General features: G+C 39.2%; 2 protein-coding genes across 17 annotated transcripts in view; one reads left to right on the top strand and one right to left on the bottom strand.

Moving 5' to 3' along the window:
• NSUN7 (NOP2/Sun RNA methyltransferase family member 7) overlaps positions 1-16567 on the top strand; it is a 76941-nt gene extending 60374 nt beyond the window's left edge. For all 8 annotated transcript variants that reach the window (XM_084626433.1, XM_084626432.1, XM_084626428.1 and 5 more), the window contains 4 exons: positions 774-875; positions 3701-3818; positions 9564-9678; positions 14775-16567. In XM_084626433.1, coding sequence (XP_084482559.1) covers positions 774-875; positions 3701-3818; positions 9564-9678; positions 14775-15419 — 980 coding nt within the window. In that variant the 3' untranslated portion in view covers positions 15420-16567. The remainder of the gene's footprint in view (positions 1-773; positions 876-3700; positions 3819-9563; positions 9679-14774) is intronic.
• Positions 16568-18417: 1850 nt separating this feature from the next.
• APBB2 (amyloid beta precursor protein binding family B member 2) overlaps positions 18418-24453 on the bottom strand; it is a 325422-nt gene continuing 319386 nt past the window's right edge. For all 9 annotated transcript variants that reach the window (XM_084625565.1, XM_084625563.1, XM_084625564.1 and 6 more), the window contains one exon: positions 18418-23245. In XM_084625565.1, the coding sequence (XP_084481691.1) occupies positions 23078-23245 (168 nt within the window). In that variant the 3' untranslated portion in view covers positions 18418-23077. The remainder of the gene's footprint in view (positions 23246-24453) is intronic.

The following is a 24453-nucleotide window of genomic DNA, read 5'->3' as shown; positions in this document are numbered from 1 at the left end:
AAAACAAAATGTGGTGTTACTTAACTGTGACTAAAGACTTTCATTATTTTTTCAGACTTTTTGGTTCAGGGCCAATCTTTGTGGCTCAAGATCCCTCTTCAGTGGGAGTTAAGGGTGTGCTCGGTGTTTTGCAGGACTCAATGTATAATGAGAGAGACATTTAACCAGAGAAGCCAAACAAATGAAAAGATTTTTTGCTTAGTTCTGATTTGCATTTGAAAATTCAAGATGTCCAAGAAGGAAACAAGCATTGTGGTAATGCTCTTGATGATACTACAGGATTCGGAGACCAGTTAGAAATCTCTAAGAATAGTTTCAAGTTAATTAAATAGAATAATGCTCAACTTCATAAACCTAATTGAGTGTTCACTGTATGTTGTCTATTTCACAAAAGAAATATGTCACAAATAAAACACTTGTTTCAAGATTTAAGATATTGTCAAGCATTTCATTTTCAGTTGACTATATCCCCTTATGGACTAAATGTTTAAGTGATTTAAGTGGATTTACTGTACAAAATCTTCTTTAAATACTGAGAAATAACATAGTAACATAGTAACATTTTAAATATAAACTGAATAATTAGGAGGGAAAAAGTAATCATATAGGCACCCTTGCACTTTGCAGTTCGTGTGATCTGTTTTCACTACATCAACAGTAATCATGTCTGTTAATAGAGAATTTTCAGTGAAAACAAATGGATTTTAAAATATGAACATGAGTTTTAAATGTAAAAATGAATTTGACTATTGTTTTAATAACTTTACATTCAGATGCAGGATTGCTGAGAGACCTTTCTCAAGGATCTGTAGCTGAAAATAAACTCCATATTCTTGCTGAGAGGCAGCTTCAGGAGTTAATGCACGCAATGCGATGTAAGTCTGTTTTCTCTCAAGTTTGTGAAAACATGACCATAATATGATGCAGTGTATAAAAAAAAAAATAGGCATTTCTTACTTTAAATCTTCAACAGTAAATGTGTACCACGTCCTCAAAGTAATGTCCACCTCATATAGTCTACTGTGAATAACTTTATTACCTCAGTTTCCTTCTCTCAACATTTATATAAGTGGTACTAAGTCCTTCCTCCTTACCTGTTTCATGCGCCGAAGTTAGAGAAGAACGTAAAAGCCGGTAAAGCAGCCAGTAAGGTTAGGATTCTTTTCCTGTTACCAGCTGCAGTAGTAAAGTGATATATAATTATAGGATAAAATTTTCAAAGGCACTTAATTCCCTATGACTTTCAGTGGGACTTAAATGCTTTTGAAAAGTTACTTGCAATAACTAAAGTAGTAAATAAAAATGACGAATCCCCAGATCTTGAGAAATATTTAGGCATCTAACTCCCATTGAAATCAGTGTGACTTAGGTGCCTCAAATGCCTTTGAGGATCTGGGACAAAGAATCAAGAGTAACTAAAAAAAGGCTCAGAAGTTGGTAAACAGAAGCATATGTTGTATGTAGCAGTTTATTGCTTCCCCACAGTAGTGTGGCAATCCTGTAGACATGTAGGCATGGAAATAACTTTTAAGTACAATGAGACTAGTCATGTGAGGAAAGTTACACACATAGAAGTGTTTGCAGGATCAGGCCATTACTGCATGCACAGAGTAATGAGGGCACTGTAGACCTGAAGGATATGGAAATATTCAAACTAAAGAAAAATACCCAAAACATTATTTAGTTGGAGGAAAAGTCTCGTGAAGCAGAAGAGCCCTAGGGATGAACTTCAGGGCAGGGACCATTTTTTTGTTCTTCATTCATACAGTGCGTAGCACAATGGGGCCGTGCCCATGACTAGGACCTATGCTACAGGGACTATAGCTGCAGGGCCGTGACTATGCCAGCATAACCCTATAGTGTTAGATGCAGCCTGTGGGGATGGAAGGAGTTTTTCTGTTGCTGTAGGAACACCATCTCCCCATGTGATGGTAGCTAAGTTGATGGAATTATTCTTTCATTGATCTAACTGTGTTTACACCGGGGTTAGGTCAGCATAGCAATGGTGCTCTGGAGTGTAGCTTTTTTTCACACCCTTGAGCACTGTATCTATGTCCGCCTAAACTGTAAATGTAGCCTGGGCATAGGGCTGATAGGTGCCATGGTAGTACAAATAATAAACCGTAATAATTAATCACACATTAAAAATGCACTTGAAGTGTGATACAGCAGCCATGGTTTTTGTGGTATAAGTGCCTAGACATTGCATGTCTGTCTCTGTTTGTTGCTCTGGTGTAACAGCACGTGGAAGAGACTTCAATTCATGGGACCTATAATGCCCAGAAACATGAATTGGAGGTTCAGAGAAGAAAAACAAAGAATGTGGAGAGACAGATTCATGTGGAACAACTTAGAAGGACTAAACATGTACAGTTTGGCCAATGTGGTGGCTAAGGAAGAACTAAGGCCCAAATCTTGGTACCTGCTCCAGCTGCTTTGTGCCAATCTGGCAGCAGAAAGGTGACCGTTGACAAAGATTCCCCTAGACAGCCAGGGATTTCTTAAAGTGGCATAGGGTCATTCTAGCACTACCTGCACTTCCATCCCCTCCTGTCCCCGTGGCAGGAGGCATGAACAGGGGATCCCTATGTTCTAGTGTTCCCCAGACTAGCCTTTAGGGGCTGATGATAGCAAGCCCATAGTATAACAGCTTTGAGGCTACAGTCATTATGTTGGGAACTTGCCTGGAGGCTTAGTCATGGCCCCAGGATTGGGAAGTGGATTACAGTAGAACCTCAGAGTTACGATCACCAGAGTTACCAACTGTCTGGTCAACCACAAACCTCATTCGGAACCAATCAGACAGCAGAGTCGCCCTCCCCCTCCCCCCCCCAAGCAAATTCTGTACAGTACAGTGCTGTGTTAAATGTAAACTACTAAAAAAAGGGAAAGTTTTTAAAAATAATTGACAAGATAAGGAAACTGTTTCTGTGCTTGTTTTATTTAAATTAAGATGGTTAAAAGTAGCATTTTTCTTCTGCATAGTAAAGTTTCAAAGCTGTAATAAGTGAATGTTCAGTTGTAAATTTTTGAAAGAGCAACCATAATGTTTTGTTCAGAGTTACAAACATTTCAGAGCTATGAGCAACCTCCGTTCCCAAAGTGTTCGTAACTCTGAGGTTCTACTGTAATTCCCTCTTTGATCTATCCCATTTTCCCCTCACCCCTCTGTTCTTAGTAGCATGAGCACAGCTCACACACAGGCCTGGATTTGTGCCTAAGTCTGCAAATATTTAAAATATATTTAAATAAAAAAGCACTGGAGAGAAATTATTTAGGTTGGCACACGTGGGTATTACTATATGTAAAAGGATGACTTTGAAAAGGAAAAATGTAATCTCAATAACAATAAAAACTTCCTGGAAATGCAATGTATTAGAATGTGGTATAGCTGGAAAATGTGCTGGCAACTCCGTTGCTTTGAAAATTTAAAATACATTGGACAGATTACTAGAAATATACTAACTTGCCTTGGGGTGGGGGAGAGAGAGAGATGGAAAGGATGATTTAATATCTTCTATGATCTGATCATTCACTGAATATTTCTGCATATTCACTATTCATTTGATAACTTTCCAATGATTTTCATAACAATTGAAACAGAAGTATGTTTTAAAAAATCGTATATTTTTGAATTTTAAATTGCTTTCCTTATTCCAAAAATGGTAAACTAGAAAAATGTTTTGTTGCATGTTTATAGTTAATAAAGTGCAAGCCATTGTCTACTGCACTTGTTCAGTTTATCCAGAAGAAAATGACGCAGTATTGAACAAAGCACTGGAATCTGGAGTGGAAGGAAGTAAAGCACAGCCTTATAGGTAAGGAATAAATAGTCCTGTCTGAGGAATACTAAAAAACATAGAAAGGCATTAGCTACATTTTTCCATTTTTAACTTTGGTCAGTTGTGTTGGCTGAGTATTTACCATAGATGTCTATTGTATGGACCTTTGAAGATTATTTCTTAAATCTAAATGATGAGTAATTTAAGTAAAGCTGGATTCTGCTGTCTTTTTTCTCTCCCAAATCATAAATAATATAACTATCTGTTCTCTATAAGTAAGTATTCCAATTTATGTGGCAATCATGTTTAATGAACTTGCTTCTTATCTAGGAAGCCAAGTTGATTTTATCTTCCAAGATGTCCATTTCAAAATATAGGACCCAGTTGTCTGGTCTGCTTCCATGAGGCTCGGAAGCAACCAGGCTTCTGCAGGTGTCCTGAGATCCCCAAAGCTCATAAGACTCCTGTAGGCTTAGAGCGCTGATTTCCTTTTCCTGTCTCAAGGACATAGTGAGACACTCCGACTCCTGCTCCCTGATAGGATGAGTCCAAGGAAAACAGTCTAAATTCTGTCCTCTCCATAGGTGAGATTTGAACACATACAGTAAATTAGTTAAAATGTAGTAGTTGTGAATTAAACCATTTTTTGATTTTGTGTGTTGTAAATCAGCTTCAGAGCATGGTGTCAAACGTACCCTTACTTTTACTCTAGCAAATCTATTACAATCCTTACTAAACATTCTAATATTGTATTCTACCTTATTCTATATAGTGTCCTATGAAAAGGGGTAGATAAGCTGACAAGAGTTGTCCTTAGTTTAATCCCAAAGTTGTGTATTGTATGTTGTATGTATGGGTTGTCTAACACCAGTTTAGAGGTGAGACCAGGAAAAGTGTCAAATACTGTATGTGATTTAGTAGATTTGTCTTTTTAGTAATCCAAAAAGTTGGCAAAAAATTGTACAATTTGTTATTCACACTTAGACCAAATGTTGGCAATATTTTAGCTAGGATTTTTACCCCTCAGAATCATGCTTCTATCCTAAACCATGACCTCTCAATTTCCCTTGCATCATGGCAATGTTTAATATTTTTCTGCCACCTGCCCTTCCTTTTGGTAATGTGGAAGTGCAAAGTGCATTGCTCCCAGATTGCTGATCTGATTGCACACTGACTCTCAGATCAGCATTCTGGCAGAGTGGGGAGTAGAGTATTACTGGAATGGAAATGATGTGGTACTGGACTGGTGGTATAGGAGTACTGTATTGTTTTCTCACTACCAACAGGAGCAGGGAGAAAACTAGGCTAAACTGAATCAGGTTTGAGACCAGGGAACTTAGGCATAAACTTGTCAGAGAGTAACTAGAAGATCAAACAGCAAAGAAAAAATAGCTTAACATCACAATTATTTTTTAAAAATGAGAGTTGCTATCAGTGTGTAAAGTCATCCAAGTTACACAGGTTCAAACCCTGCTGTCTTTGGAAAAAAATGCCCAGTTTCCAGATATGCATGCAGACTCTTAAAATCGGTTTTTTCTTGCTATCTAGACACTAATGTGGGCTTTAGATATTGCTGCAGGCAGTGCTCAGAAGTTGCACTAACATTGTTTATTTCACATGTAGTATTTTACTTTGTTTACATACACCGAAAGCATACAAAAGGATTGCAAAGCCCTTCACAGACCAAAACACTTTTGGCACCACTCTAGTTCACTGCATTGGAATTGAGAGTAGGAATAATCATATACATACCCTGCTGCACAGAAGTGTGGAAGGAGAAATTTTGGCCAAGGATGTTGGGGCAAGTTTCCACTTATAAGTGTCATGGTATCTTTAATGTCCATACATAGGTGAGAGGACCTGTGTTTTAAACTCTTATCTGAGACTCTCCATAGAAAAATGTCATGAAACTCTAAGGATGATGCCAGACTTAGTCAGCTCTCCTGGATTTTGGAGCTCTTTTTCGAAGGAGTCTCAGTATTTCAAATGGTTGTTTAGAACACTGTCAAGGTTCCTCCCCCACTCTGAACTCTAGGGTACAGATGTGGGGACCTGCATGAAAAAACCTCCTAAGCTTATCTTTAGCAGCTTAGGTCAAAACTTCCCCAAGGTACAAAATATTCCCCCCCGTTGTCCTTGGACTGGCCGCTACCACCACCAAACTAATACTGGTTACTGGGGAAGAGCTGTTTGGACGCGTCTTTCCCCCCAAAATACTTCCCAAAACCCTGCACCCCACTTCCTGGACAAGGTTTGGTAAAAAGCCTCACCAATTTGCCTAGGTGACTACAGACCCAGACCCTTGGATCTTAAGAACAATGAACAATCCTCCCAACACTTGCACCCCCCCTTTCCTGGGAAATGTTGGATAAAAAGCCTCACCAATTTGCATAGGTGACCACAGACCCAAACCCTTGGATCTGAGAACAATGAAAAAGCATTCAGTTTTTTACAAGAAGACTTTTAATAAAAAATAGAAGTAAATAGAAATAAAGAAATCCCCCCTGTAAAATCAGGATGGTAGATATCTTACAGGGTAATTAGATTCAAAACCATAGAGAACCCCTCTAGGCAAAACCTTAAGTTACAAAAAAGATACACAGACAGAAATAGTTATTCTATTCAGCACAATTCTTTTCTCAGCCATTTAAAGAAATCATAATCTAACGCATACCTAGCTAGATTACTTACTAAAAGTCTAAGGCTCCATTCCTGGTCTATCCCTGGCAGAAACCAGCATACAGACAGACACAGACCCTTTGTTTCTCTCCCTCCTCCCAGCTTTTGAAAGTATCTTGTCTCCTCATTGGTCATTTTGGTCAGGTGCCAGCGAGGTTACCTTTAGCTTCTTAACCCTTTACAGGTGAGAGGAGCTTTCCCCTGGCCAGGAGGGATTTCAAAGGGGTTTACCCTTCCCTTTATATTTATGACAAACACAAACTATCCTTTCCAGCTACTATAATGGTTAAAAAGATTTCTGTACCCACTTGTGAGTTGAAGGGGTAAATCACAATACAGAAATGTAAATAATTACAGTGATTATTTTTATTTTGTATATAAATGCAAATAACAAAACTTGCCCTAGGAGAAAAGGTAGGGGATGCTACTTTGCCAGAGGCAAATGAAAATGATACCATATTTCCGCCCTTGATTATCTAGGCACTCTCCAAGAGCCTCTTGACAGCGGCCGTACATATAGTATTAGAAAACGTGTTAAGTAGCAAAATGTACAGTAGTACTTAGGATTCAGTTTAGACAGGGCCCATAGTGATTGAAATTGTTAGCTAATCATGGCCAACCCTAACGTAGATGACTTTAACACAGCCATCCTTGTCTGAGTATTTTACAACATATTAATTAAGACATGTTAGAACATAATACATTTTCCTATTGTAAAAATGTCCCTGGTGAAAGGGAGCCCTTATACAACTATTCTACATCAGTAGCCATAGGTTCAATGTCAAAAACCAATGGACCAAAAACCAACATGGGCCTCAAGACTTTAGATTGTTTTTGTTCCTTTGGGATTTGAAGGGCTATGAAGTCCTGCCACTTCTTGTCTCCAAAGTGGGAAAAAGAGGGACTTTGAAACCCAGCAGTCTTTTGAATCACCTTGGACACGTACAGCCGTAGCAGTGTTCATTGCTATAAAGCAGTATTGTGGCAAATCCTCAAAAGGAGACCTAAGTGTCGGAAAAAACAAACTCGCTCTGATAATTCTTTCCCTAAAATATTATGGAACCCATTACACCAGCCAAAAGAAAAGTGTTTTACACAAGTTTAAGGTGCTTCCTAATCCTAAGAAAGCAAGGGCAGATAAAACTTACCTTGGATATCACATACCTAAACTACTTTATAACTAAGAAAAATTCAAAATAATGACTCTGGAAACAATGCTTCCTTTATTGGAAGAAGGAAACTATTATATCCTGAGGACCTTATAGGTAACTATATTTTGCATGTTTTAATGCATAGTTATGAACTCCTAGTAATTTGCATGAGCAAAGTAATAATGGCATAGCTTAAATAAAATATATACTGTGATTGTTTTCATAAATTGGAAAAGTTTTCAAACCCAAATGTATTAAAATGTTTTATTCATGACCATTTTCTTGAGCTGTTTTCCTTGAGAAATAGTGACTCTAATAATCTGTTTTTTTTTTTAATACACACTTTCAAAGAGTGCAGAATTCATCAAGAAATTCTGCTGCAGAACTGCCAACTCCTATGATCAGATGGGGGAGAACTTGCAGCTGGAGGGGAACAGGCTATGATAATTTAACAGTCCAATATCTGTGCTGCTGCTAAATCTACTCTGATCTTGTCTATGCTGAGGAGCAAAATATTCTCTCCTTTTGGAAAATTTGCACAGAGAACAAAAGTGAAAGGAACAGTTGCAAAGATTTCTGGTTAGGGAAGATCATTGATCTAGAGATGGTGACTTTATTCAGTATTTGATTTCCTCTTAAACAAAAGATTCAAGGGTTCAGGAAACCACTAGTTCAGAAACTGCCATAGGTTTGATTCTCTGGTCTGTTATATCTGTCAGTGTCACTCCAGCAAGTAGACTTCAACCTGGCAGATATGGGTGCCTAAGGAGTCCCTCAGTGAGGCTTTCCTTCAGATTGCTCTGTTTTGTGGTGGGACTCTGGGCCAACATGTGCTCATCTTAGGACTGAATTGTTGGAAAGGTGTTATACCTGTCCCCTCTGTGCTCTTGACCCGCTCTGAGCAGCATGCAGCATCTGAACCCATGTTTCCTTTTAGGGTGTGCTTTGTGACCATTTGTTTTCAGATGAAGACTCTTAAGTAGTTGGTGTATTTCCATTTTTGGCTCTTCAGAGACTACCTTGCCAAGTTTAGGTTAGCTTCTGCATATGTAGCAAAATTATTCAGTTTTTCTCAGTTAATATGTTATAGGGAGTCCTAGTGGTATTACTCTTGTTAGATATACCATGCCCACCTTAAGCATTATTCAAAGGTACATGTATTGGAGAATTGGTTCCATATACTCCTTGATATCAAATCCAGTGCTCTGTACTGAAGTGCTTTTCCTTAGATGATCACCAGTTGGAGAAGCCCATGGCACAGGTAAGGAGGAGGTGGTACAAAGGTGGCTTTTGGTCCAGTAGACCAGTCTCAGACCACAGTGTAAGTTTGAGCAGTTTAATGGCTGCTCTAATTTACACTGGCTGCCAATGGTCCTGGAACCTGCAAGGAGAAAGTTGACATAGGAGTCAATATACCACTGTCTCTATATTCAGTGCAGCTATTTCAAAACAGCCTAATGAACCTGAGGATCAGGGTCTAGATTTTAAATTTTTTAGTTTTTAAATGTTCTAGCTACACATGCAAGGAACTTTTTATAATATATAATTTGATATTGTCCCATTAACAAAGAAAAATATATTTAATACATTTGAATTAATGTGTCTGTATTTAATACAGATCAACATCTTCACTTTCTTGATATACTCAAAGCACAGTGATTTGTTTAATAATTGGACCTAATTTCAGTGAGTTTATGAAAATGTGATAGCGAACATTCAAAAGTTTATTTCAGTACAGGTTTGTTGTTGGTAAAGACAATATAAATTATTTAAAATTCTATCAGTAAATTTTTGTTTTAATCATAATTGTATTTTTAAATGAGTAACAGGGTGTCTAAAATGTAATGCATGTCAGTAAGAAAAGTTTGTCTGTGTGCTGTACTCAGCTGATTTTTAGTTTCCTTATTTATTTACATTTTAAAATTACAAGTCTTGTTTGTAATATTTACAGACTTAGTCCTTCTCTGTGGTGCAACTCAGAAATAGAGGGCCCTTCTGATATTTTTTTCAAAATGGAACCTTCAGAGATTTCCAATTGCTGTTTTTTAGCTGTTCTAGCAAGACAGGTAAGCCATAAAAAGTATGCATTGGGAAAAGTACTTGTTTAAGACGTATACATGATTTTCTCTTTATTTTGTTTCTTAAATATGATTTAAAAATGAATACACAGATGGGAACGTTCATAAATTACCTGACTTCACCATAATCATACAGACAGGACAGTGGACTTGTCTCTGAGCATTGGTTACACTCTGCTAGGCAAAAGATTGCTTGTTTCTTCGATCAGTGCAACAACTTCTCTAGACGCAAGTGCAGCTGAAAGATCCAGCTTCTGAAATTGCATTATGCTGAGATAGAAGGGATGTGCTGGAAAGCTCAAGTTTTCTATTCAGTTTTTATGTATCAAAGAGGTGGGTCTGTGTGACAAATGAAATCTATTGTACTGCTTGATCCAGTTTTTAACTCTGTCACATTTTAGGGAGGATTGGGTTGTATGCAGTTACCGTCTTCTTTCCCTATGACCTTACTCCCCTGTTACCATGGTATGTTTAACATGCTGATTGAAACTGATGTTAAGCAGAGGGGCTGTTAAGGCAGTCATCATGTTCTGCCTGTATTCATCAAGCCCAGCAGGGATCACAGCACTGCTATATATATATGTTGTTCACTAGTATTGAAGCAGATGAATCTTCTCCCACTACGTGACCATGGAGTGAAAAGAAAAAGTTTCCAGTGAGGATTGAATCCCCAAGATAGTTGAACAGTTTTTAAGAAAGTATTTATTATCATTTGTTTTACATGGATATGTTTTGATGCTTCAAGTAGAATCTTTTGAAAGGTGTTTACAGTCCAAAATATATTTTACTACTCATTTACTCACAGGTTTCAGAGTAACAGCCGTGTTAGTCTGTATTCGCAAAAAGAAAAGGAGTACTTGTGGCACCTTAGAGACTAACCAATTTATTAGAGCATAAGCTTTCGTGAGCTACAGCTCACTTCCTCAGATGCATATCGTGGAAACTGCAGCAGGCTTTATATATACACAGAGAATATGAAACAATACCTCCTCCCACCCCACTGTCCTGCTGGTAATAGCTTATCTAAAGTGATCATCAGGTGGGCCATTTCCAGCACAAATCCAGGTTTTCTCACCCTCCACCCCCCCCCACAAATTCACTCTCCTGCTGGTGATAGCCCATCCAAAGTGACAACTCTTTACACAATGTGCATAACAATCAAGTTGGGCTATTTCCTGCACAAATCCAGGTTTTCTCACATCCCCCCCACCCCCATACACACACAAACTCACTCTCCTGCTGGTAATAGCTCATCCAAACTGACCACTCTTCAAGTTTAAATCCAAGTTAAACCAGAACATCTGGGGGGGGGGGGGTAGGAAAAAACAAGAGGAAACAGGCTACCTTGCATAATGACTTAGCCACTCCCAGTCTCTATTTAAGCCTAAATTAATAGTATCCAATTTGCAAATGAATTCCAATTCAGCAGTTTCTCGTTAGAGTCTGGATTTGAAGTTTTTTTGTTTTAAGATAGCGACCTTCATGTCTGTGATTGCGTGACCAGAGAGATTGAAGTGTTCTCCGACTGGTTTATGAATGTTATAATTCTTGACATCTGATTTGTGTCCATTTATTCTTTTACGTAGAGACTGTCCAGTTTGAGCAATGTACATGGCAGAGGGGCATTGCTGGCACATGATGGCATATATCACATTGGTGGATGTGCAGGTGAACGAGCCTCTGATAGTGTGGCTGATGTTATTAAGCCCTGTGATGGTGTCCCCTGAATAGATATGTGGGCACAATTGGCAACGGGCTTTGTTGCAAGGATAAGTTCCTGGGTTAGTGGTTCTGTTGTGTGGTATGTGGTTGTTGGTGAGTATTTGCTTCAGATTGCGGGGCTGTCTGTAGGCCCACCTGATGATCACTTTAGATAAGCTATTACCAGCAGGACAGTGGGGTGGGAGGAGGTATTGTTTCATATTCTCTGTGTATATATAAAGCCTGCTGCAGTTTCCACGATATGCATCCGATGAAGTGAGCTGTAGCTCACGAAAGCTTATGCTCTAATAAATTGGTTAGTCTCTAAGGTGCCACAAGTACTCCTTTTCTATTTACTCACAGTCACTGTCTCCAACTCTAGATTTCTTTGCCAAGAAAATGAATGAGCTTGCTTTGATGAACTGTACAAAAGAAGTCTGTTTTTATCCTTCTGAATATTTTTTCATTTGAAATTTAAAAATCTTATTTTTTTTCTAATTGAATATTTTTGTATCTAGAAATATGCCTTTGTTTCAAATGACGTATTTGAGGTAAAGACTCTCCTTCCCCAACAAATGCACACTATTATATAAACTTGATAAAATCCACAATACAGTTTCCACTAGAACAGAACATGCTGTAGATACATTCTATATTGTAATTAAGCTAAAAGTAATTTCCAGGTTACATCCCGCTCCTGCATTGTGACTTGTCCTTGGATAAGATTGGCATAGTAAGCACTACATCCAGTGTTTGCTGTCTCAGGCTTTTAAATTGTTTAAAGAATGGTTGGCCTCATGCTAGTGCTTTGTTTACATCAATGCAGTGCTCACCTAGGCTGGAAAAATGATGACCACAACTGATACCTTTTAAGGTGGCTTGTAAGTGGGGAAAACTTGTCATTTCTCTTTTCTGGGGGGATAAAATACTCAAGGTTATTAATTGTGGAAGTTAAATATAAGATTGATTTGATCAGTCAGTCCATCTCCCTACGTATTATGACAACACCCTGGGTGGTGAGAAGCTTCTCTCTTGGGATGATAGATAAGTCAAAGCGTTCCATTACGGCAAGAGAATTCCAGATGGAAAAACCTGTTAAATAGTCTAGTATAACTTCCTGCCAGTGCAGAATTCCCCCCCCCCCGCAATACATCATCTAATCAAATTTTAGATTATGCCACAGATGGGGCTCCCACCATTTGTCTGAGGGAGACTGCTAGACACACGAATAGAGTTCACTGTGAGATGTTTCAGCCTAAGTATTCCAGTCCTCAGTTTCATTCCCAGCCCTGTTGTGTTTCTAACCTTGTATCTATCTTAACAGTTTAATTCGTATCTTTAGAAAGAATTTAATAGTGGGAAAACTTCCTAGTAATACTTTTTACATTGTATACTCCACCCAAAGTGCTTTGCAAACAATTAATTCAGTGTTCATAAATGGTGATGTATTTTTCTCTTCATACACATAGGCGGAATATAGGCCTAGATTTGCAAAAGGGCATAGGTGCTTAACTGCCACTTTTAGGTGCCAAAATCCCTGCTCAGCTGCCCCTGTATGTACCTAAATTCACTCAACACCTAAATATTTTCAGTAAAAGTTCCTTATCACCCATGTTTCTGCCTCTGCACATGCACCCACCAGGACCATGGCTTGTGTCCAGATCCCTAAGCAGTGCACAAACTGGGCAAGATAGACACTCTTCTGCTGAAATGGCTTGGGGGCTAAGGTGGGAACAAATGAGTATTTCATTATTTAACCACAGCATGGAATAGCTTCAACATGAGCCAGAAAGCGAGCAGACAAACAGCCTGGTAGATAGAGCACTCACTTGGGGAGGTGGGAGATCCAATCCCCCTGCTCCACTGATTTTCTTTTTAAATTATATGTCCACAGTGGAACAGCTGCAGCAGGCAAGAGAGAGAGCCCCACATCAGAATGGCTTATAGCCTGCTCCTTAAGGCACTCACTTGAGAGGTGGCACACCCCAGTTCAAATCCCTTCTCTTGCTTAAGTAGAAGGGGATGAGCTTCAGATCCCAAGGGAGTACCCTAGCCTCTGGGCTAAAAGTTATGAGGGAAGTGGTGGCTTTTCTCCTCTTCTTGCTAAGGAGGAGGCCTGCTCTCAGCTGGTGTCTCCCATGGGGTTAGCTCAGGCAAAGAGCCACCGAGCCTGCAGGCTTTTGTAACTCATTCTCTCGCCCCCTTCATTGTATTGGGAGGTTAGGCACCAAACTCAAACTTTGGTGAATCCCAGTGATTTTCTTGGCATGTAAAAGTTCCACTCTGTCACTATGCTGAAGTTCCTTTGTGAATCTAGCATGTAATGCTTAAAAGTGCCTTGATACACAGCAAGTCAGTGTAGAAACCGCAGGTAAAACACACAAGTCTGGACTTCCATTCTCCTCCTCTAAACTAGACTATAGACACCCTTGATTCTGCAGTAAAGTCAACATCCTTTAATAACATGCAGCTGTTGCTTTCAAGATGTTTGCATTTTTTTTTCTAGAATATACGCTGAGCTTGACAACAGCTGGAAGGGATTGAAGGGTACATCTATACATTTTAAGACTCACAGCAGCAAGTTTCAAGAGCCTGGTCTACAGACTTGAGTTTGTGCCATAGCTGTGCTTAGCACTGTATAGGTATTTGGGCTTGAAGTGGAGGATAGGGGGGTGGACTTCAGAGCCAAGTCAACCCTGTTGCTTTTAGCGCCATAGCACAAACTCGAGCCTGTAGACCCAGTGTCAAGGGGCCAGTGGGGGGTCCAGTAGTGGAAGTCTAGGAGGGCGCTTCCTCTGTCAGGAGTAAGCAGCGAGAGCCCAAGGAGCCGCTCTGGCAGCAGTGGGGCAAGTGCAGGGGAGGGGAAACCAGGCCCACCCTGCTCCACTAGGTTCTCACACAGAGCCCTTTGAAACCAGTTACTCTGTTGCAGGATTCAGGTCTCTGTATCCCTGAGCGCATCCGCTGGGTCACCTCCTTCCCTTTGCTCTGGCTCTGGCATCTCTCCACTGGTAGCAGCTCGTCATCCCCTTCGGTCCCTGCGGTGTGGTCAGGGTGCTCTGCCTTAGCAGTCTGGAGTCCTGGCAGCTTCCTGGTAGGAGCCAGCTGTCCTCCTTAGCCAGCCCAGACTGAGCTGAACTGCTTTCTTTTATATGCTCTCTTCACTGGGACCATGCCCAGGAAAGGTGAGAGGGTGTGGCCCCTTGGGCTCGAAGCCGTTTATTAACCCCTGTATTCCCAGTGTGGGATTGATACACCCATCACACCCAGGGACTGAGACTCATTGCCCTGTATTTTAAAGTGCAGGTTTATCCTAAGAGATTAAAATAGAGTGCATAACTTGATGGTGTAGTTTAGCTCCACTAACATTTCTTTAATTTCAGAGGGATCCAGCTGAAGTAATGTCTGTACAAGACATTTTGGCTCGTGCTGCAGCAAAGGGACTACTAGAAGGTCTTGATATAGGAAAATCATCAAAGAGAGAAGAGAAGAGGAAGAAAAAATCAAAAGTAACACAGCAAAGAAATGTTCCTAAAGATACTGGGGTACAAACAAACATTATAGAGTTCCTGAACCGAGAAATGATTAATACTAATTCTGAAGTTTCACCAGTTAAAGCAATTAGTGGGCCACAAAAAAATGTGAACCAAACAAACAGTTCCATTCAGCGGAAGAAAATGACCAAACCCATCTCAAACTCATCCCTGCCAGGAATGCTGAAGAACACACCCAATCTGTCATCTATGAGTAAGGTGTTTGAGAGACGGACACACATTAGAAAGCCACGGGCAGAAGATAAAATGGTTGTATTGAAACCTGTGGAGATAGTTCTGCCTCCAGTAATGGTGCCATACTTCAATCCACAAGGGAACAAATCTCAAATTTCAGCTCAACATTATTACTATCGCTGGATTGGAGTAGAGAGCTCAGCACCTGACTTATTTATACCTTCTTTATCAAAAAAATTGGTCAAACCAAAAGAAACTTTACCTTCAACTATGGTTAAGCATCCTCGACCATGGATTTGAAAATAGACTTTCGTAACTGGTTCATAGTTATTTCTTCAAAGTTTGAAATTATATTGCTATAGTGGTAAACATTCCTGTATAAGTTGATTCACACACTTAGATGCCAGGGTATATCCATGCAGGCCACTACTTACCTTTAGGGAACATTTATAATTAATACTCTTTTCTTGGCTATTATGGAAATAGCAGGGGGATGTTTTGCTAAAGAGTCTCTATTATGTAGTTGTTTCAGTCCAGCTATTAAATTCTGAATGTCAAAATGCACGTAAAGTAACAACTACAATAGATAATTCAAATCCCTTAGGGGTGAGCTCAAAATTAGCTAATTGCTAATCAGTAGAACGTGACATGTTGAAACATGCCTTCTGTACATATCTGGGCATACTTAATTTTAAAAGTAATCTTTGCAAGTTTTGTTCAGTGGTCTAAAAGTTCACATAGCAACAATGAAATTAAATGGTTGTCTGCGCTTACAATTTTCAGCTACCATCTTGTTGAAAAGTGTCATTATTTATGACCATGGCATATGGAAGCGGATCATCAAAATTATTATTCAGCCTGTTTTTTCTAAAAATGGGTCTGGATTTTTCACATGCCTACATTATATGCACTTGTGTTGAACATTTTGTGCACAGCTGGTGAGCACACAAATGCCCCAGTTCAGTCAGATGTGCTTTAGGAAGCAACAGAGGAAATTTAAAAACAAAAAAATTGAATAGAAAATTTCATTTTAACACTAGACAGGTATGTTGATGCTAAAATGAATTCTGAATTATCTCTGACATGTCACAGTACTGCCATGGTTTATAAAAATCATAATTGTCAGCCTAATGGGGACTGGTAAAAGGAAGCTCAAATGTTGCTTTTTATGAAACTGCTTTCTATGAGCAGTAACAATTCAGAAATGGTGAAAGTGCTGCTTATTCTGCATCCTGATAGTTCACAAATGTCAAGCAAAATAGGAACACTTAATACCAATATTATATTATTCATCTGAATAATGACAGCAAGTTTTTTGGTTTACATTTACATGATTCTAACAATTTTTTTGGAAACATTGGTGATTGAGCGGGAAAATGATAAACAGCATTTCTAATTATATGTAAAGATCAGGTTGCAAGTTAAACTATAAATCATTTTAAATAGTATATATTAACTGTCAGTCATTTCTGTCTAAGTTTAATATGTGGTTACATCTTGCTAAGTATACTGAGATGTCAATCTATTAAAGTATTTAACTGTAGGAACCTAGAATTGTTTATCACATTCTCCGTCATTCCAGTGGACCAACTTTTTTTTTTTTTTTAAAGCAAGACGAAATAAGGTTTTCTTAACCATAACCGTAACCATCTTAACTCTGAAATTTGGGTGGAACTTCAGAACTTCCTTCCTGTTTGAAATGATTAGTGGATATTTGTATTCAGAATTGCTCTTACTAGCTTAAGATATTTAACCCAACTAGCAACTTCAGAAGTATTATGCAACGTATTTTTTAATAGGATTGGTTTTATTAACTTTCTATCCAATTTATAATTTAAATCAGAAGTGTGTACTTCATAAATATTAAAAGTATTCCTCCCCCCCCCATTTCACTTGGGTCCAGTGTATTGGTACCTTTACTAAACTGTCCTAGTTCTCCAATAAAATAAAGTAGGAGGTATTAGTGTGTCTACATTCCATACTCCGTACAGACACTCTAAAGGAGAGCTAGATAAATGCGCCTACTTGGACAAGGGTTTGATTCAGAAATGGAATAAGCAAAACTGGTTTTGCACCCTCCACGACATAAAATACAAAGAAGGGAACTTACAACCAATAAGCCATGCATTAGATCACTGGCATCCAAGGGGTGGTCCTTGAGACTCAAATTTGTATTTGATTATGAAATAAATATGCTGCCTGCCATTTAAAAACGAGTATTTGCATTGCTCTGAGGAGGTGGTAGGGGGTACTGCTTCCCTTGCAGCCCTAGCAGCACCTTCAGTGTGACCTGAAAGCTTTACCTGCTGCGACGGCTCACTGACAGGCCTACTTCTGCACTGCAGGGAAAAAACAAAGTGGCTGCTCCATTGCCTGTGTGCCAGCTGGGTTGTGCAGGACAGGAACGCATGTAGATCTACTGCAATCTACAGGAGCGCCTAGCAAAGGATGGCTTCCCTCTCCAACCACCCAGAAGAGCCCAGACATGGGGGGAAAATGAAATTAAGTACCTGGAATCAGTTATGACTTCCTGATTCTTTGTGCCAACCCTGACACCAGTTAGAGATAATTCATCTAATTAAGATGTTAATTTTAAGCCTAATGATAACATTTCAAATGTCAATATTAGCTGCTGGTGATCATTTTAGATGAGGGCAAGGGGGGGGGGGGCGCGGAGTGAAATCTAAAGTAGAAAATTGAGAATTGCTCCCAACAGGGAAATATAGAAGGAAGAAAGGAGGGAGAGAAACAAAGAAAAATAGGGGAAGGAAAGAAACAAACGAACCTGTGCTCATAAAAGGTGAGTTTTCCTACTAAGTGCTGCTGAATGTGATCTATTTAACAAGAGAAATAATTCTAATAGCTAAAAGTTTTGTGCTGCTCACCCATTACCTCACCGTGAGTAAACAGGAGCAGCCTTGGCTCCACACACCCACCCTCACTGGTCAAGAGTAAACAGATCCATGAAAAGGGGTGAACTTCTCCTTCCCAAATGCCAGGGGAAGAATTGTGAGTGAATCATAATTCATTCTCTGGTCTCCTTCGGGGCAGATTGTAAGGCTCCTGGCTCGAGTCCTATGCTTGCAACGTACAACTGGAAAAAAGCAGGAGAACAAAGTGACGCTATTTTACAGTGATAGTTCACAATGGGGATGAAAAAAGAAGCTGCAGTTTAGAGAAAGGGAATGGAAAATATAAAGGGAAAATTATATTCATTTTATTTTAAATATAGTTACTAAGCATGGCTCAAAGTAGGTGTGAGATCCTGTAGTTGGGAAAGGGAAGGCAAAAGAGTGGGTTTTTAAATCTTTTCATTTTTAATAATGCACAGTGGGTGTTATAACAATAAACTAAGTATAAACGGTCTCTTTTAAAAATAAAAACAGTGTGCTCATTCAAAGGTGCTAGTTGACAGCTCTGGCAGTGGAAGTTCTATTCACATATGGGGTACAGCACGGTAGTGCAAGTTTCCATCTGCTGTCCCACCAATGGGTCTCATCCTGATCGAAGACTAGATCTCCGGCGCTGGTTCAGTCTCTGACCAGATCATCCAAGAGCCAGCAGTGATCAATATGATGCTAGAGAACAACTTGGTTCACAAACCACTTTTGCCATCAGCTGGTGGCAAATTTTAGGTAGTCCCACCGTGACCCAGAATTGCACCAGCAACATACAAGTAAAAGGCTGTATAGCCCATGACCAAAGCTTTAAAACAGACAAATCTGACTTCCTCTTACGCCTCCGTCCATTAAAAATATGCTTTCTAGGACTTAAAAGCAATTTATATTTCAAGCTGGGCATTAGGGCAAATCATAGTGCCACCTTTTCCTTAATACTGGCTTAACATTTACCACTGAATAATTCAGAAAATACATGGTCTCTCTTCTGAAATGTCCAATGTACTGGTATCTTTTCTAAACAGTAAATACAGAGAGTCTTTCTCCTCCCCCACCACCAAGTTTCTGTCCCAAGAAATGAACTACTTTCCAAACTTCATGGACTAGTGACAAGTGACTCAAGCATTTATGCAGCTAAATTTATTCTCACAACAGATTACATATCAATGTGTAAAAGTGGTCAACAGCAAAAAAAAAAAGTTATTTTCCGTGTCAATCAGCTGCTTTATATAACACTGAGCTCTGACTGATAAACAGTGTGCATTTTCCCTTTCTCTTTTGCAACTACCAAGATAAATCAAACCTTTGTTTGGTGACTGTACAAAACAGGATTTTAGCAATATATTAAAATAACTAAGCCTGCACAGATAGAAGTAACAGTGTTAATGTTAAAGCTGTAAAGGCTGAGCCGGTATCAGCTATTAAAGTAAAAATAGCTGTTTTCACATGTGATTTACTAACAGTTTTATATCCCTGCTTCACTGACATGTTTGATATAATTAAAAGAAAAGGGATTTAGAAATCTTAGTAAATGACACAGAACAGTCTTAGTTATTCCATAGCTTTATATCCTGCAAATCTAAGGAAGGACTTCTTTTTGTGTGTGAAGAGGTACAGGTAGCTCTTTACACGAAGTTTATCACTAAGAACTCATTATTCTGTAAGTGGGATCAGTGTCCTTTCAGGCAATCTGTAGGTGGTTCTTTTTTTTCCAGATGAAATCATAAGTGGTTTAAATAAAAACTAAAAACTGCAGCAACTCAAAGGAAAGGCTTTAAGCTATAGACATTGGCTGTGGCTATATATCTCCTTGCTTCTGCAATGGAGCATATTAATGAGGTGGCCTGTGATATCTGCCTCTAACTTGCTATTTGCATTTATAAAATAAGAGAAATTAGCTTTACACATTGTTTTGCCATTTCTTCTACATACTCCAATAAAAATGTGACTACAAATAATTACAAAACCCACCTTTTTAGGCAACCTATAGTACACGGCGATTACTTAGCACTGGATATGTTGTGAGATCGTGTCCAGTAAAGATAGTACATCAACATCATAATGCAGGCTATTTCAGTAAAAATAGAATAAATAAAATAAAAATATTTTAAGCTGTATTTAACAGGTTAATTCAAAAATGACGTGAGACATACAAGGCAGAGTGTATGCCTACTCACAGAAACACGAGATACAGAGAATGCATAGGTAACTGAAGTGTCACTACAACTTGGGTAAAACAATGGCATTTGCTCTCACACATGCACCAACCATAATTTTTGGCCATGGCAGAAAGTAAGTCAACATCGTGTTTTAATATAATTGGTTTTACAAAATTAGGCCTTGATCCTGCAAACACTTAGGTATATGCATAACCGGTAAGAGCATGGGTCATCCTGTTGAAGCTAGTGAGACTAATGTGCTTTTAAAGCACATGCCTAGGTTTTGCAGAATCAAGGTCTTAATCAGTATTTTGGTAAAATAAACAAAGGTATTTTAAAAACAAAATATCTGCAGATGATCTGTGACTTTTCAATACATTCCTGTCCATTGTCTTTTCAATACCTACTGCAACTGCATCCCTGACTCTCTCTATATGCTTTGCTGCTGAAAGCAAGCTAAGCATTCATGGTCCTCACAACAGGAAACCGAACCACACCAAGTAGAGAATAAAAACAACAGCTTTTTAACATGTCTGTTGAATTACAAAGGGAGGTCCTGATCTGCCATCATGGGGCGGCAGCATCACACAGATGCAGTGGATCTCCTATGGAATGTATTTATACTATTTAAAACTCATTGCAAATCTGAATCCTGGGAACGTTTCAAACTGGAACTGTAAAAGGACACTGTCAAGGTATTTGCTATAATTAAAAAACCGGTAACAGGCTGAATCTGGGGAGTGACAATGAATACAGCATCTTATGTCTCTAGATCAGTGATTTTAATATGATCCAGGGTGGTGGTGGCTAGGTGGGGTTACCATCTGATGGCTGCTGATAACCATTGTGGAAAAAAAAAAAATGGTATCAGCCCTGTTCCCAGTGGAAACCACTGAGATTACCACTACTGGAACCGAGAGAAACAAAGGAGTGAATGTGAGTGCAAGTTTCTTCTTGTAGCCTTGGTTCTCCGAACAGGATTGCGGTACATAAATACCTTGCTGCACTGGGGCTTAAGCACTTGCATAATTTTAAACATGGATTTAAAATATTAAGCACATGCTTAAATATCTTGCTGAATTGGGACCGCAGGCAAGTGTTTTAGCTAAGTGTATGCTAGTGGGTTGTATTATTCTTTATATTGCCGTAGTGCTTAGAGGCCTCAGCCAGGTCAGAGCCCCATTGTAGGTACCAGTTAGGATTTCAGGGCACTGGCTCCTCAGCTGGTGTTCACGGAGCTGCACCTCTTTACACCAGTAGAGCATCAGCCCTTCACTTGCCAGTATGGGCACATTTCAGTCATGTCAAGTTCATCCACAGCCTGATTTGTTTGTTACTGGGGTAGCTCCTGGGTAGCAACTGGGATCAATTTTAAAAAAAGAAAAGATGCAACCATTCATTTAAAACAAAAAGCCCCTAGGGAATAGATATAAAGAGAAAGCTAGGTCAAATTCTGGGCCTATCAGCCTCGACATGTCCCTTTAAAATTACAGTGTCAGCATACCCAGATGGTTCAGCCTTCCAAGTAGATGTCTAAAATGGAGGCAGAAAAATTTTAACACTGGTAAAAACATCTGCACTTTTCATTTCTATTGTATGTACCAACCTGCAGTTGTAATAAGACAGAGGGCAAGGGGAAAAAACAAAGAAAAAGATAAGCATATAAGTGCATTCAGAGGTTAGCACATGTACGATTGTAAGGGGCAATACTGCATAGTTGGTTGCCAAGGAATTTACAGTAGAGCGGACTAACACAGCTAGCTGGAGCTTCTGGAGCAAAAGCCCTGAAATCAGGTTACTCTACATTTAGCTCCATCACATCAGAGAACAGCTGCATCATTCCTTTGTTGAGAGCTGCTACAGCAAGGGCATTAAAGTAAAATGAAATTTCATCATGGTATAAATGAGAACAGGTCTGCACAACAAAACCGGGATAGTCCTTTTGCATCTCATGTAAATATTAACTCAGCACCAAACTCCAAATGAAAGAACTGTGTGATCGGGCCTTCAATGAAAGTTTGCACACACAAGGAGTAATACAGGGAAAATATGTAGCTTTCTAGTTTGTGCCATATATAACGGTTCTGAATAGGTCCCTCTCTTAATCATAGATGGTTGGAGCCCACAGTTAAATAAATGACATTTTTGTTGCACCATGTAGGATTTTGGAGAATAGATTTAACAGGCCCCTGATGCATTTCTCTGTTTTAGGGCAAAAGGCTAAAGCTGATGCATCCTGCTCTGAATTATTCAAAACTTTTCTTCTCCATAACAATAATATATAAACAATAAGTGAAATATGGTCACCGTGGTTCAAAAGCATGTCAGGCAAAATTATACAGTGGTTCCTAAACCAATGCCAATGCACATTTTAAAACTAACAGGGGCAGCTTTGTAAAAAATAAAACTTGGTATTTATACCACAGTAACTTAATGGTAACTAATACTTGGTACCTACTCCAGTGTTGAAAACAGGGCAAAGTGCTGTAGGATTTAAGGGTTGCTTGTGACAAATCCAGCTCAAGAAGATGGTGAAACTATAATTCAGGCATCATTCACTCCAAGGACTTTAACGTTAGTTCACTAGGAGGGACGTGGCCATATGCTTTTTGGGCGTGAATTTAGGTAATGTTCAGTATATTTACAATCAGAAACAGACCTTCCACTGCTCATGATGTAACTCATTGACAGCAAAAAAATTATTCATGCGTCTTTTCATATCACATGATGATGGCAAGAACGAGAGAACATGCTTGTCTAACATTGTTTTGATAAGGATAAATTCGTTGAAGACAAAGCATCAGCAATTTAAAATGGAAGGTCAAACATCATCAGTTCATTTTCTTTAGCGTAGCCACTGTATCTTCAATTAAGTGTTACAAGAATCCTTTCCCTTGGGCAGCTATGGCATCTCAGAAACAGGGCGTTTCTGTTTTAACGTGTCAATAAGGGACAAGACTCCACGTTTGACATTAGTTGTGACTCTTCTGGTCATCGAGTCTGCAGGAGGAGGGGGTGGTCGAGCTTTCTGTGAAGGGGGTCTGGCTACCAGGCACTTCTGATACCGTAACTGCAACAAAGCAAAATGTGTTCCATAATCATTAGTGCATTTCAATAGCTTCTCATCAGAATCTTAAATTCAGGACTTTTTATACATTACCGGCAAACTCTACCTTTGAACTTGCTAGATTCAATCCAGCCTGGACTGGGGCCAAAAAACCCACTGCTAAACTAAGGGATCAGTGACTATTTTAAAGGCTATTTCAAGAACAGACTAGAAACAAATGCTGAATTACACTGATGTGTGTGAAAAGCTGAAACTCCCCCTCAGTCTTATTATTTATTTCCCCCCAGACACCTGTAACAGCCATGCCCTTGGGAACTGCTGGAGCTTTAGCTGTATTGCCTCCAAAACTCCAAAGTGCATCTTGAAAATGGGATGAAGCACTAATCTCTAACTTCAGCAGCTTATGCCTCATTGGCTGCTACACTCACGTTGGAAGTGAAATGGAGGGGAAAACCAAAATAAAATAAGAATTAAATTATTTTAACGGTCCAATGACAGAACACTTTCCAGGCCTAGGGACACCCTGGCAGACCGAAACTTTTAGAAGTGCTGGCCCTGGCCCAGTGATCAGAATAAATATTTCAGCCCCTCAGACATATCCCAAATGCACATACAATCTTAGTAACATTGTGTATGAGTTCTTTGGGGCTCAGACTGCCTGTTCTGTGTTTGTGCACATGGGACAATAGGGTTCTGGTCCATGAATGGAGCTTCTCGGCCCTAGGATAACGTAAATAATTATTAATAATTTTCTTGCCTTTTTTTTTTCTTGCTGTTATTGTTTTTCAAAATGTGCTACAAAGTCTTTATCTTTGATCTAAAATTCTTCAGTACAGGAATCAAACTTAGTTATTTTAAAGGAGCATATATTGCGGAAATTTCAGGGTCTTATTTTAGAAGTGAATGAAAGCATCTCATGGGTCAATTTACTTGTATAATTTGAAAATTTACTCCAATTATTGAATGGCATATTTGCATACAGGCCTATAGTTTATCTATATTTGTAAAATATAGGTCAAACTGCCCAGTGTAAGATGATCATGTAATGAGAATAAAAGGGCCCTTCATCACATTGTAGACATGGAAAGGGGTAGGAGATAGAATCACAGAAATGTAGGGCTGGGAGGGACCTCAACAAGTCATCTATCTCAGCCCCTTGTGCTGAGGCAGGACCAAGTACACCTAAGGCCATCCCTGACAGGGGTAAGTCT

Source organism: Lepidochelys olivacea (assembly GCF_965140295.1).
Source record: "Lepidochelys olivacea isolate rLepOli2 genome assembly, chromosome: 4".
NCBI lineage: Eukaryota > Metazoa > Chordata > Testudines > Cheloniidae > Lepidochelys > Lepidochelys olivacea.
This window is presented reverse-complemented; position numbering and strand designations above follow the sequence as displayed.